The sequence below is a fragment of the Amblyomma maculatum genome, chromosome 2, assembly GCF_055883805.1.
Source record: "Amblyomma maculatum isolate TAMU_Amacu chromosome 2, ASM5588380v1, whole genome shotgun sequence".
Lineage (NCBI taxonomy): Eukaryota > Metazoa > Arthropoda > Arachnida > Ixodida > Ixodidae > Amblyomma > Amblyomma maculatum.
In genome coordinates this window covers 85,595,698-85,607,789 of record NC_139345.1, presented here as the reverse complement: position 1 = coordinate 85,607,789, position 12,092 = coordinate 85,595,698, and the positions used below count along the sequence as shown (strand labels likewise).

General features: G+C 41.8%; 1 protein-coding gene across 1 annotated transcript; it reads right to left on the bottom strand.

The window, feature by feature from the left end:
* Positions 1 to 1,607: 1,607 nt before the first annotated feature.
* LOC146199193 (uncharacterized) lies at positions 1,608 to 2,909 on the bottom strand. Its single transcript, XM_084592733.1, has 2 exons — positions 2,381 to 2,909; positions 1,608 to 1,904 (listed from the first exon to the last, which is right to left on the bottom strand). Exons 1-2 carry the CDS (start codon positions 2,799 to 2,801, stop codon positions 1,780 to 1,782), a joined length of 546 nt encoding a protein of 181 aa, XP_084448859.1. The 5' UTR covers positions 2,802 to 2,909; the 3' UTR covers positions 1,608 to 1,779.
* Between the last annotated feature and the right edge of the window lie 9,183 nt (positions 2,910 to 12,092).

The window sequence follows — 12,092 nt, the reverse complement described above, 5'->3', positions numbered from 1 at the left end:
ACGAATCAGACGGTTCATATCTTGCACGAAATCTACTGTCGGCTGCACTATCCCATATGAAGACTGAATTTGTTCTTTGTAAATGAAAAGTCCTTTGATGACTTGGTCACCAAACAGCTGAAAAGCGATGTCAACTTTCATTTTTTCAAAGCTGTTCGGCTTGATGTGTGCATTTGTTATGCTTGGCATCACCTTGAGGGTCGCATTTTCCCGATCCACTTCGAAAGCTGCTTGTATGATGCCGCAGTGAACATGTCCAGCTGGTGTGAGGTATCCTTTCGCAACAAACCCGTTTCTGACATTCTTAATCAAATGTGGAAAGTCTGAGAAAAAATACAGCTTTCTCTTTTGATCTACTGGGTGCTTGGTGCTATTTCGGACGTGGCTTGATGAACCTGGGAAAAAATCAAATAAATCCAAAATGATAAAATCTGGTATTATTCCATCGCCACATTTTAAACAATGCAAACCTAAAGCTTCAAAATAGCAAAACACTGTAAAAGAGCAATTTTGTATCTTGCGTGAAATTACATTCTTGCTCTTACCCTGTATTCCAAAAAGCCGCCACATTCCTCTATTCCAGCTAGCGCCGTCACATGTTATGGAATCCACGAAGAGGCCAGCTTTTTCCGCAAGGACAGTGGCTTCCAAAATAATTTTCGCCAAGGTCGGGGCTTTAACATTTCCCTTTGAGGCAAAAACCCCTAGGATCTGAGTCCAGTTTCCTGCAGAAAGGCAGAAGTTATCGCTCACAGATATGTGCGTATGTTTATATATTTAAGGTTGCGATATAACGAAGAAAGAAAAAGTTATTGAAAAGAGCACATCTTCGATGGAAGACCGTCTGGTTAGGGTTGAAGTACTGGCTTCAACCAAAATTTATTAGGAGCTGACGCGTTTCGAGGCCACCTTCGTCTCTAGGAAGTGAACATATTCGATAGAAGTTTGGTTGAGAAAGCAAGAGTTTAAATCAAGTAAAAATGCGAACCAAGTATACCTTAGGCTGAAAAATCGTCAACCTAAAGAAAACACACCCAAGGCTCGGCGTCGTACCAATTGCTGAATTAAATGAAGAATTTTAAGAAAATAATGAAAAAGCCCAACCCTGTTAGGATAACGTACCGCAACCGAAGCACGGTGCTAAGCAATAGAAGCACAAAATTGACTTTAATGGAGGTAGTTGTTGCGGTGTAGACTATCGAATCCTCGCAGGAGCTTCAATTGTGTCATATGACACATTCGAGACACGGGGAATGATAATCGCCCTGTGGAACCACTCGCGATTTTCACTTCACACACCCACGCTTTGCGTTCAGTGGCCCGGCGGTTAAATATACTCGCTGCAAATCACCCGAAGTCATATAACCGAATGGCGCGGACAAACAGGCTTTGATACTTTTTTTTTTTCAAGAAGTTGCTTGGAGGAGCCAGCGGCCTTGGTTCGCCGTTGTTGCAAAGTGACACAGGCCATTCACATATATGCAGAGGGGAGCCTTCTTGAAACTATAAATTGTAGTACACTATATAGACCTTTGCATCGGCGGGCGGGAAGGATGACGCCTCTTTACTGGGTCGTTGGAAACCGGTTTTTCAAAAGTCCAGAGAGGAGGCTTTTCGAATCTCCCTCGCCCGATAAAAAGGCCTATACGATAACCTGGAAACGCTGCAGATGACATCAGTGGGGAAAAGAAGAACATTTCCTGTTGGCGCCGCATCTGAAGAAACAAAACAACTCGGACGCGAAAACATGGGCTCTTAATTTTGGTTGGTGACAATATTTCAAAGCATTAAACACACCTTACCAGTAAATGGCTGAAACAGCAAAACCATGCCATGGTCTGCCAGCACATTCTTCTGGTCGGCAGGTGTATGATCGCCGAGGTCAACAAAGCCTTCGATGTCGCCTTAATTGAAAAAGAAACCCAGAAGGAACACTGCTTAATGTCCAAACATATTTCAACACAGATCAGAATATATATATATATATATATATATATATATATATATATATATATATATATATATATATATATATATATATATATATATATATACTTTCTTTTATCACCTTTTTCGCGCCAGAACGAGCTCCAGGAATATTCCAGTGTATTCTTTTATCACTTCTCTAGATCTATGTTGGGGAGTGGCAAATCGTTCCTACTTTTGTTAGCAGAAATTCAGCCTAGTTTTTGTTCAGTGAACTGACGTTTGTATCGCTCACGCACGCTGACCGCCCCTGAAATGTAGACAGACATAAAAGCCTCCTTTCCGGCTGTTTGTGGGCGCATACCTGTAATCTGTGTAGACATGCTTAGCAAAACTCCTCATTTTCCGTATATGGCACAGAGCATTCCAAGAATCTAATAAAAACTTTACTCACCAACTGACTTCACACTTAGGTTCTCCGATAGCTTTAATTCGTCAATGATGAGGCCACCACGACGACTGTAAGCATCCATGGTCTTCGTCTTTTCGTTTAAGGCATTGAAGACTTTAGCGCTGAGGCCAAAACCACCTTTGAAACGCTTCAGGTACTTTTGAAGGCAAGTTCGCCCTGGTAGAACCATAATGGCTTCTCTTCGGAGGTGCTCATATAACTTCGGACTTCGCATCCTCATCAACATACATTCTAGAATCCATTCGTCGTCGTATCGCATGCCTTTATGCGACTTTCGTCGTGCAGCCAGGAAACAATTTTTTACAGCCAGCTGTTGCTTTGTGGGAAGGGACTTAATTTTGCTGTCAAATGTTTTTTCACAAAGAGCCTCATTTTGTTCTTTCATGTGAGCCATTTGCATCATTGCGCCTGCCAACTTTTTCTTGGTCCTTGATAGAATTCGAGATATGTTCTTTGATTCTTTCTTTTCATCAGACTTCCTCGCAATTTCACTTTCCCTTCTCTTTTGTCTGCATGCTTGGTTTTGAGCCAGAACTCTCAGGTACTTGCAAAAAGCACAGGACTCTCCATCGGATTTTACTGATAGCAAACACTTCTCAGAAAAAATCATGCCCCTGTAGGAAGTGTACTTTCCAGAAGCAGGCTTTATGCCGCATCCACCACAAAGAGCTGAAACTTCCTCGATCAAGGATTCGGCCTCTTCGCATGTCATGACAATTTGTTCTGACTTCTTTCTTCCCCTCAGGTAAACCGTTGCCACTGATTGTCCATCAGGTGAAGGTCTTTCAAACACTACCATTTTTTCCGTGAAAATGATGGCGAAATTATTTTCTTCGCCTTCGCAGTAGGCGTAAGCCAATGATTCCGCGGGAAACGTTGGTACTCTCATCCAAGTTATTGGAATAGATATGTTGAGGAATGGGTGCATGCTCTCGCTGGTAATTGGAGGGGGTTGTTCAGCAGCAGCAGCGCTTGCTACTTCAGGACTACAAAGTTTGGAGCAATTTTCATTCATTTCACCTCCATTGGCGGGCCGAGACTCTTCAAGGATCACTGGTTCGGCACTCCCAATGGCTGAACTCAACTTGGAGGTTTCTGGCTCACCACGCCTGCAACGCTTTGCTGGAGGCTCTTTCTCGCACAGATTTCTACTTTTCCTTTTTGCTGGCGATTTGCGCGCTAGATGTTTAGGGTAATCCGGGAATATAGTAGGTATGGCGTCGGGCTTCAGACGTGGTTTATCGCGGGGAAGCTCATTTGTAACGCCGTTCACGGTGACACGGAACACGCGCTCAATATAGTCGCTCTCAAAATGTTTCTCGCACACCACAGCCATTGACGATAACTTTCTGTCTTTTCTTTTGATGCGGCGTTCCCATTCTGCGAGCCGCGTAGCATCAGATGGTGCAGTAAACATTGAAACTCTCTCCTTGTTCGACCGGAGACCGCTTTTGCAGAAAGGCACAAAGCAAGCCTTCTCTTTGAACTGCCGCTTTGGTTTCGACATATTTCCGTGCAGACAAAACTACAATCAAGAACTCATTTTGTTCTTCGTAGATATGATGAAAAAAAAAAAAAAAAAAAAAACAGCGCCCAAAGGCGCACACAGCGCACGTACACAGCGCACGCACACAGCGCACGCACACAACGGATTCAGTCACACCGATATTGCTACAAGAGCACACGAAACGACTCCCATATGCAGTTCCCCACTCACAAAAACAAACGCTGCACTTCCGTGAAAAAAAGAGCACCAGATTCAGCTTGAACCGAGTTGAAAACCCATATGCACGCACAACACCAACAGACTGGCTTCTGAAACGAAAAAGCCGCGTCGTCTGCTCCTGTGGTACCCTCCCGACAAGCAGCGCCCTCTGCCGCTATGAAATGGCTTTCATTGCAAATGGTGCCACCCTCGCCCATAAGGAAGCGCTGCCGGACGGCACAATAGTTGTACTTTGCTTTAAAGTTCCAGTTATCTGTCTTCTGAGTTGTTGACACCGCTAATGGGACGTTGTTATAGTAAGAAACGATAGTCGCGGGTTTTGAACTCAGCTGATAGCTTCCTTTTCCTTCCTTCCAAGAGACCGACCTGTGCGGATTCCGGCGCGTCTCATATGAGCTCCGTCGTTTCTCAGATTTCTCCAAAACTTCCGCTTGCACAGCTCAGATTCATTGTCCAAAAAGTGTAAAGTACTTCCGGGCACTTAGCCACAAGAATAAGTTGGACACTATAGCCATTTCCCTGCCTAACCGGCTAAGCCCGGGAATAGCTAGCAGCAGGTCGACGGAGCCACAGATTCACATATATATCGATGGATTGTTGTCACTGTGTAGGGGAAATAATCACCCGCCCCGAAGAACTCTAAAAGCAAGAATGGCGAAAAATAATCCAGAACATGAACTGCTCCCAGAAAACGATTATGAAGTCGAATGCAAGTGATAGGAAGGGAGTCATCCCGCCGGCGGACCGTCATTCTGTCAGTACTCCCAAGGAGTAGCCGGCACGCAAATGCAAAGAAAATCACTATTCATGGAACAGATTTCGAATCGGTCGCCTTCGACGCACCACCGGGCAACGCCATTCTGAGAGTCGGGCATACACGAGGCGAAGATCTAAAGGGCGTTTGTCAAATCTTGAAGGAATTTGTAACGCAGTTCCTGCTTTTAGTGACGAAAATACTATCACTCAGTCGGAAAGGCGAGATCTTACAATTCACTTTGTCACCGAAAATCTCTCCAACCATTTGTCAGAGGAGCATATTACGATTCCGTGAGAAAGTGGGAGCATGTGTCAACTTTCAGAGGACCGGAAACAGATTGGACCTGTGCCTTGAAGAAGTCGCGAACGTAGGCCACATATGCCAGAAGGAGCATTCAGCAAGCAACCAGGTCCATCAATGCATCCCGAAATTTATTGTCCGCACAGGCAACCACTGCATGCACTGGAGGCAGAATCTGCTACAAGTGATTGCAGCATCCAACACACAAGGAAGTAGCAGATTTCAAGTCGTTAATGATGCAAGGACACCTCACAAGATCGAAGTCTGGGAACAAAAGCCAACAGGCCCAAAGAGCTAGAGACAGTTCAAGTGATCCCCTGTCCTGGAGGACAATGACAGCAGCTACAGCTGCAATTACCGTAGCAGCTGAAGCAGTATCTGAAGTGGAAGTTGGACCATGAGCCCCAGATCGTGCCTGAAGCAAGTGAGTTTGATGAGCCCTCCCATACGCCTAACAATGGCAATATGAGGTAGGAGTCAAACTTGCAGGTTCTCTACTCGAAATTCGATTCTGCTGTTAAGCAAATAGTCTAACAGAGGAGAACAGACAGTTAGAAAAAGAAAGTCAGAAACTGAGGAAAACCCAACAGCAATAAAGTGCACCATCAAAGGAAGCACTTATAATAGTCCTTATAAGGATCGAATTGACCAAAATGTACACTACACAACCCAAAAAGTGCACGACAGTGGTAGTGGCAATTTAAAACTAATTTAAAACTAAGTTGTAAATCAGGAAAACAATTAGTAATCACAAAAGAGAAACTGTGTGTATAAGATAAGAAAAAAAGTGTGGATATATAAGATAAAAACAGCGCTCCAAAGAATCGACCAAGAACTAGAAAAGCACGTTCAGAAAACAAATTAAAGGTTTGAAAGGCTGAAACAAAACATAAATCAGAAATTTGGAATATATTAGACACTATACTTGACCAAAGAGAACCACTCGGTCTTGTAGAACATAACCAATCCTAAAACACTGGCAGTTTGGCAGTGGAAGTGCAGATCCATCCGCAATAAAAAGTTGGATTTGCATTTACATATCTAATCACAGTCAGAGAGATTCAAAATAATGGCGTTCCAAGAATTCGATGTGACCAACTTAATATGCCAGGCTATTCTTCCACACACCATTCCGCACCGGGAGTACACAACCAAACTGATACACAGGAACTTAATGGTTGAGGACCACGCGCTAGAGGACATAGGGCTAGACTGCGTTCTCACCAAAATCTTCTCCCTTAGCTCTCTGTTTAACCTAAATGTGTATAGCCATTCTAGAGCCGAGCCTTGTCCTGCAAAAAAGGCTATTTGAAAAGCACTAACGATATTGTAAGCGAAAACCCAGACACGATGCTCAGCACGTTGAGTGGCGACACAAGGAATCTGAAGAAAGGCAACAGTTTAATGGAACTCCTTCAGCAGAGGAGACTAATTCTATTAGAGACCCACTGCAGCTTACGACGATAGGAAACAGTGCCACCTGGGGCACTTGCCCATGTGTCACTGTAGACAAGAATCTCTTGGATCTGGCCTGGACACACCTGTCAGAGCCTTATGAGAAATCACTAGATAACCAAATCAAAGATCGGTGAGGGTAATGTCTAGCCCAAGCTTGAAGTAACAACATGATGGATAAAGACAAACTAAGGTGCATCCAAGACAGGCCTATTCCAAGAAGGCTTGGAAAAATGGGCCAAGGGTCTTTTTGGCACAGAGTAAGCCACGAGAGAAATAAAAAATGACTAGAAATTAACAAAATTTATAGCCACCTCTTACACATGTGGGAAGCCTGGCAAAACCTCCAGAAAAATTGTCGTAAATAGAAGTATAAAACTAAACAAGGAAGTCCAGAATTACTTCGGAGAATTAGCTAAGGTAAGCAGCAACAAAACCAAATTAGTGAGAATGTAAATGAGAACTTAAACACGAGTGACTCCTGGAATCCCTTGCAGCACGTCCTTGACCTGGATTCAAACAGTATGATGATGGAAGAAGAAGGAAATTAAAATTTCTGAGGATACACTCGGTTTGGATTAAAAAAATAGTCACGAAACTGAAATTCACATATTTTTACACCTCTAAGGTGCAGAAACCACTCCCTAGGTATGAAACGAGCCTAAAATCCTGTCTAAATAAAGACATGTTTATTTATTTATTTATACATACTGTCAATCTACTGGGGATTTTAACAGGAAGGACATTTAGTACAAAACATGTCAGGGTGAAAAGGACTGCATGACTAAAAATGTCAGATGCAGAATGCGTAGTCTTAAAAGGAGCTTAAAAGGTAAAACGATTGGAATACATTGCCACTCTTCATTATACAGTTATACACAGAAGATCACCGACGCCTGGCAAACATGATCACACTGATAGGTTAGGCATGGCCCACATAGCATCACACAGAAACAATGATGTGAACGAAAAATGTAGCACTAAACATGAAGTTAACTATTTAGGATAGCATTTGAAATATGTGATAATGGCAGGAGGTGATTTTCAATGAGTTTTGCAACAGTATCTAGTGATGTACTATTAGTGATGTGATGATAAGGTTATTCCACTCTCTTACTGCAAGGGGAAGCAGAAGTAAGAGGAGCCACTCTGCTAGAGCTGTGCACTAAAAGAGGTCATAGAAACAAGATGACAAACTATAGGCCAATTTCTATTCTTCCTTTGTTTTGAAAGGCTCTTGAAAAAGTAATGCTCAAGAGAATCGATGGGTTCTTTTCTGAACATGCTTTAATGAATGCCAGTCAGTTTGGATTTCAAAGGGGCAAGTCCACTGAATCTGCTTTACTCCTGCAAAAGGAAATCATTTTAAATAATTTTGAAGCTAAAAGTTTGACTCTTGGTATTTTCATCAACTTCACAAAAGCTTTTGACCTTCTTAATCATGAACTACTGCTCTGTAAACTTGAAAGCTATAGTGCTCACGGTCTTTCCCTTCAACTTTTTCGTTCTTACTTAAACATGCGCCAGCAGGTCGTTTCGGTTGATAATCACAAATATAGCCCCTTTTTGATAGAATGTGGTGTCCCGCGAGGTAGCCTTCTCGGCCCATACCTCTTTAATGTCTATGCTAATGACATTGTGAGCATAGCCTATCATACAAATTATATTCAGTATGCTGACGACACAAGTTTTTTTCTTAGGGACTCTTCTGCCGACGAATTAATCAATAGTTCAAATCTGGTTCTTTGTGCTCTCCGCAAATGGTCCAAAGCTAATAGCTTGGTAGGAAAGCAAGACCAAAGCCGTCTTTTTTCGGCTCCTTAGCCTGGATATTACCGTAAATACTCTGCATCTAGAAAATAACATTATTTAAATTGCAGACAAGTTCAAATCGCTCAATGTTGTATTCGACTCTCGCATGAGGTGGTCTGACCATATAGTGTATATTGAAAGCGAACTTACTGGATATGTAGGCTTCCTCTTGAAACATCGAAACGAATTTTCCCCAAAGCACAAGCTTCTTATTTACCACGTTATAATTCAATCACGCATAAACTACTGTCACCTCATTTGGAGTACAACGTCCAAAACAAATCTAAACATCATACTCGGTCTATTATAGACTGATCTCTGGTGCATGTTACACTGCCCACACGGAAATATTTCCGCAATATAGGATTCATCGTGTGCATACCATGCTTGAGTATCGTTTGCTGCATTGTCTTAAATTATAAGCTCAATGCTCAACAGGCTTTCTGAAGACTATTGCTGGACTTAAGCTTTACTAAAAACGCTTTCACATCATTCACATTTCGTTTTACTTTAACATATGCATACTAAATCATTATTGTATACACAACGCAAATATCTTTACTGCCCCAATTAAGGACTTCAAGCTATATTTCATCGATTCCGCACTGTATTTCTGTACTTTCTGTTCCTTGCCTTGGTGAACATTGTCATGAGTAGTCACTTCATTTTCATTACGTTTTGCCACATTTCGTGCATACCGTTATATGATTGTTGGCCATTAATTTACTTTCCTAGTTTTTAATTTGCTTGTTTCATTTATTTATTTGTGCTCTTTCCATACTACATAACCAAATAAATAAATAAATAATATTCATGAAATAACATTCCTCACCAATCTGGGTAAGAAACTAGCCCTGGAAAGTTTGAGCTCAGTTTCCCTCACCTTGTGTATAGGTAAGCTCGGTGAACACACAAAGCTCTAAACAGATTATATCAAAACTACATGCAGGAAGAATACCTTTATCCACATACAGCGCTAGATTCTTTGGCCATATTTGTCTTTTCGGGATACGATGCTCAGGCTAGACAAGTGGGTGATGACTAAAGAGCATGAGAGCCATTCTCATTCTTGATGTGAGCAAACCCTTCAATATAATGTTGACCACAAGCTATTGCTAGATGCACTGTCAGATCTGAATGTGAGCCCAAGACAGCTGCATCAGAGCATTCTTCTCCTACTATATGGCTGAAATTCAAATTGGGTCAATCAGGTCTGAGATTTTTGAGCTGGGAGACAGGAGTGAGCCACAAGAATTTGTTTTTTCGCCTGTTCATTCTCTTCGAAATACCTTTATTCAATTTGCCATCAAGTTACCCAAAATCCTCAGTCTTGAGCACATTTTCTACATTATGGATCACGAGGGGTAACACGGGGATGATAGAGAACGCGCTATAGCAGGCGGTGTACACTGTAGTTGAGGAGGTTCAAGAAATGGGCCTTTCATGCTCTTCTCACAAATCCCAACCCTTAACACTAAGACCAAAACTTCAGAGAAAGAAAAAGGCAAAATGTATCAAAGTCTGTGTAATGGGGCAACCATTCCCAAGGCGGGAAGTGCAAGAATCCTAGGAATGTTAATGAAATCAAATAATAGAAATAACGCCACAATCAAGAAGTTGTAGGAAACATGCTTTTGATCTGCGGAACCATAAAATAATTACATAGAGAGGTGTGAAGGAAACCGAAGCCAGGAAATCAATGCAGGCTGGCATTCTGAGTAGAATTATCAATTTGACACCACACTATCTCTCAGTTTAAAGAAACGAGACGAAATTGATTCACTCATTAGACAGTCATACAAAGCAGCGCTGAACCTACCTAGGTATATGCCAGATAAAAAGCTATCGCAACTCAGTATTCTCAAAACATTAGCCAAAATGGTTGAGGCACATCTCGCCGCCCAATATGACTGACTATCTCGGAATGACGGAGAGGTTTGTATTAAGCAAAGAAATTCGCCCTTAGTCTCAGCAATGGTTAGTAGGTGAAACAAAGTTCCTGCAAAAGGCCAAAGAGGCTGCTGCAGCTATTGCCATTGTCTCCACCACTGCCATAAATAACAATTCTAAAGCAGCAATTTATCAGTCAAATATCAAATTGATCTGGGTTCCAGTTCATTCAGACCATCCGGGAACAAGGTGGCGCACTGATATGCCTGAGGTTTTGTCGTCAACAGTGTGGTGCTCTACTCCAAATTTAGACCTGCCAGAGTGCGAGTGATGTCCTGTAATGAAGTTACATCTCAGTATATAAAGAGCTAGAATAAACAAACCTTCCCCACCCCACCTCAGTTGTTAAGCAAATCACACAAAAAAACTGGCTGGAGGCAACTCCAGGCGTACACATTCTTTAACGTGTGCACGCATATATTTGTGGTTTCCTAAAAAGTTCAGTCCAGTCTTTTCTCTTTGCGGGGACTAAAAAGCAAACACTGCACATATTTTATATTTGTTAAACTGAGGTAAACTGCGTGAGGGACTGCAGCTCTGAGACCAACCCCATGCGAGGCAGCACTCTGATCTCGGACCCAGAAGTTCGATTCTGGGTCATGAGAAGCAGGACAGCACTAGGGAACCTTTTTTTATGACCAGTCTTTCCGAAAATAAATAAATAAAAAAGAATTATGTTTCTCTTTTTCTTGCTTTAAACTTCTATTTCATGGTCTCATTGTCCAATTAACCTAAAAGCTTCACTCAGTGGGTCTCCTAGAACCACCCCAAGAGTACCTAAGCTAGCGAAGGGTGCGAACAAGATTTGTCACCTGCAAGATTGCAAACCCTGGAGATGTGCAACAGCCCCTCTTACAGTGCTTAGAAGAAAAAACCCATTGTACTTTTGACAAAGATGGTACAGGCTCATACATAGGTTGTAAAGGAACATCTTATTCAAAAATATAAAAATATTTCTCATAAATGCGTGTTTTCATTTCATTCTGGCATACGTACAGGTGAGTCAAAAGTCATTATTGTATTTATGTGCTGTATCTGACCAGGAGGTATGCTTCGTCAAGGTTAGCGTATTGTTTCGTTACATCAATTGTATGCAGAAGAAAACAGTGTCATGCATGCTGCTATATAGATACGTTCAGTACAGAATGCTTCAAGCACTTATTGAGAGCAGGGTTCTGGCAATTAACTGTTCTTGTCAGCTTTCAATATGAAGTTATAGTATCAGTTTAAAAATAAAGTTTGGTGACAGCTTACAAGAACAATTAAATGTCAAAAACCTGTTCTGAATAAGTTTGTGGCATCCTGTATATTGAACTGTAACTATATATGTTTCTGTGCCAGGGCACATAATTAATAGTGCTCACTCCAGTTTCAAAGAGCAGTTTTAATGGAGCGGTGAGCATCAATTTCAGACAGGTGGTTGTGTGTTTGTACTGAGAATGATTTTTGGAAGCATCAGAAAGACATACATTTATTGGCACCACCTCTGGCCTTGATTAGAGAACCATAAGACTGACATGCAAATGTGTCAAGTTACTCCGAGATGCGCATTTCTGTTTGCATTTAATTTTTCAGCATGTTTTAACCCTCACACTGTGGATTAATCATTGGCTGCTATTTCCAATGTAGGAGTGTTCGCACTGTAAGAAAGTTTTTTGGCACAATGCATAAACAGCACGTAGTGACTAATTCCT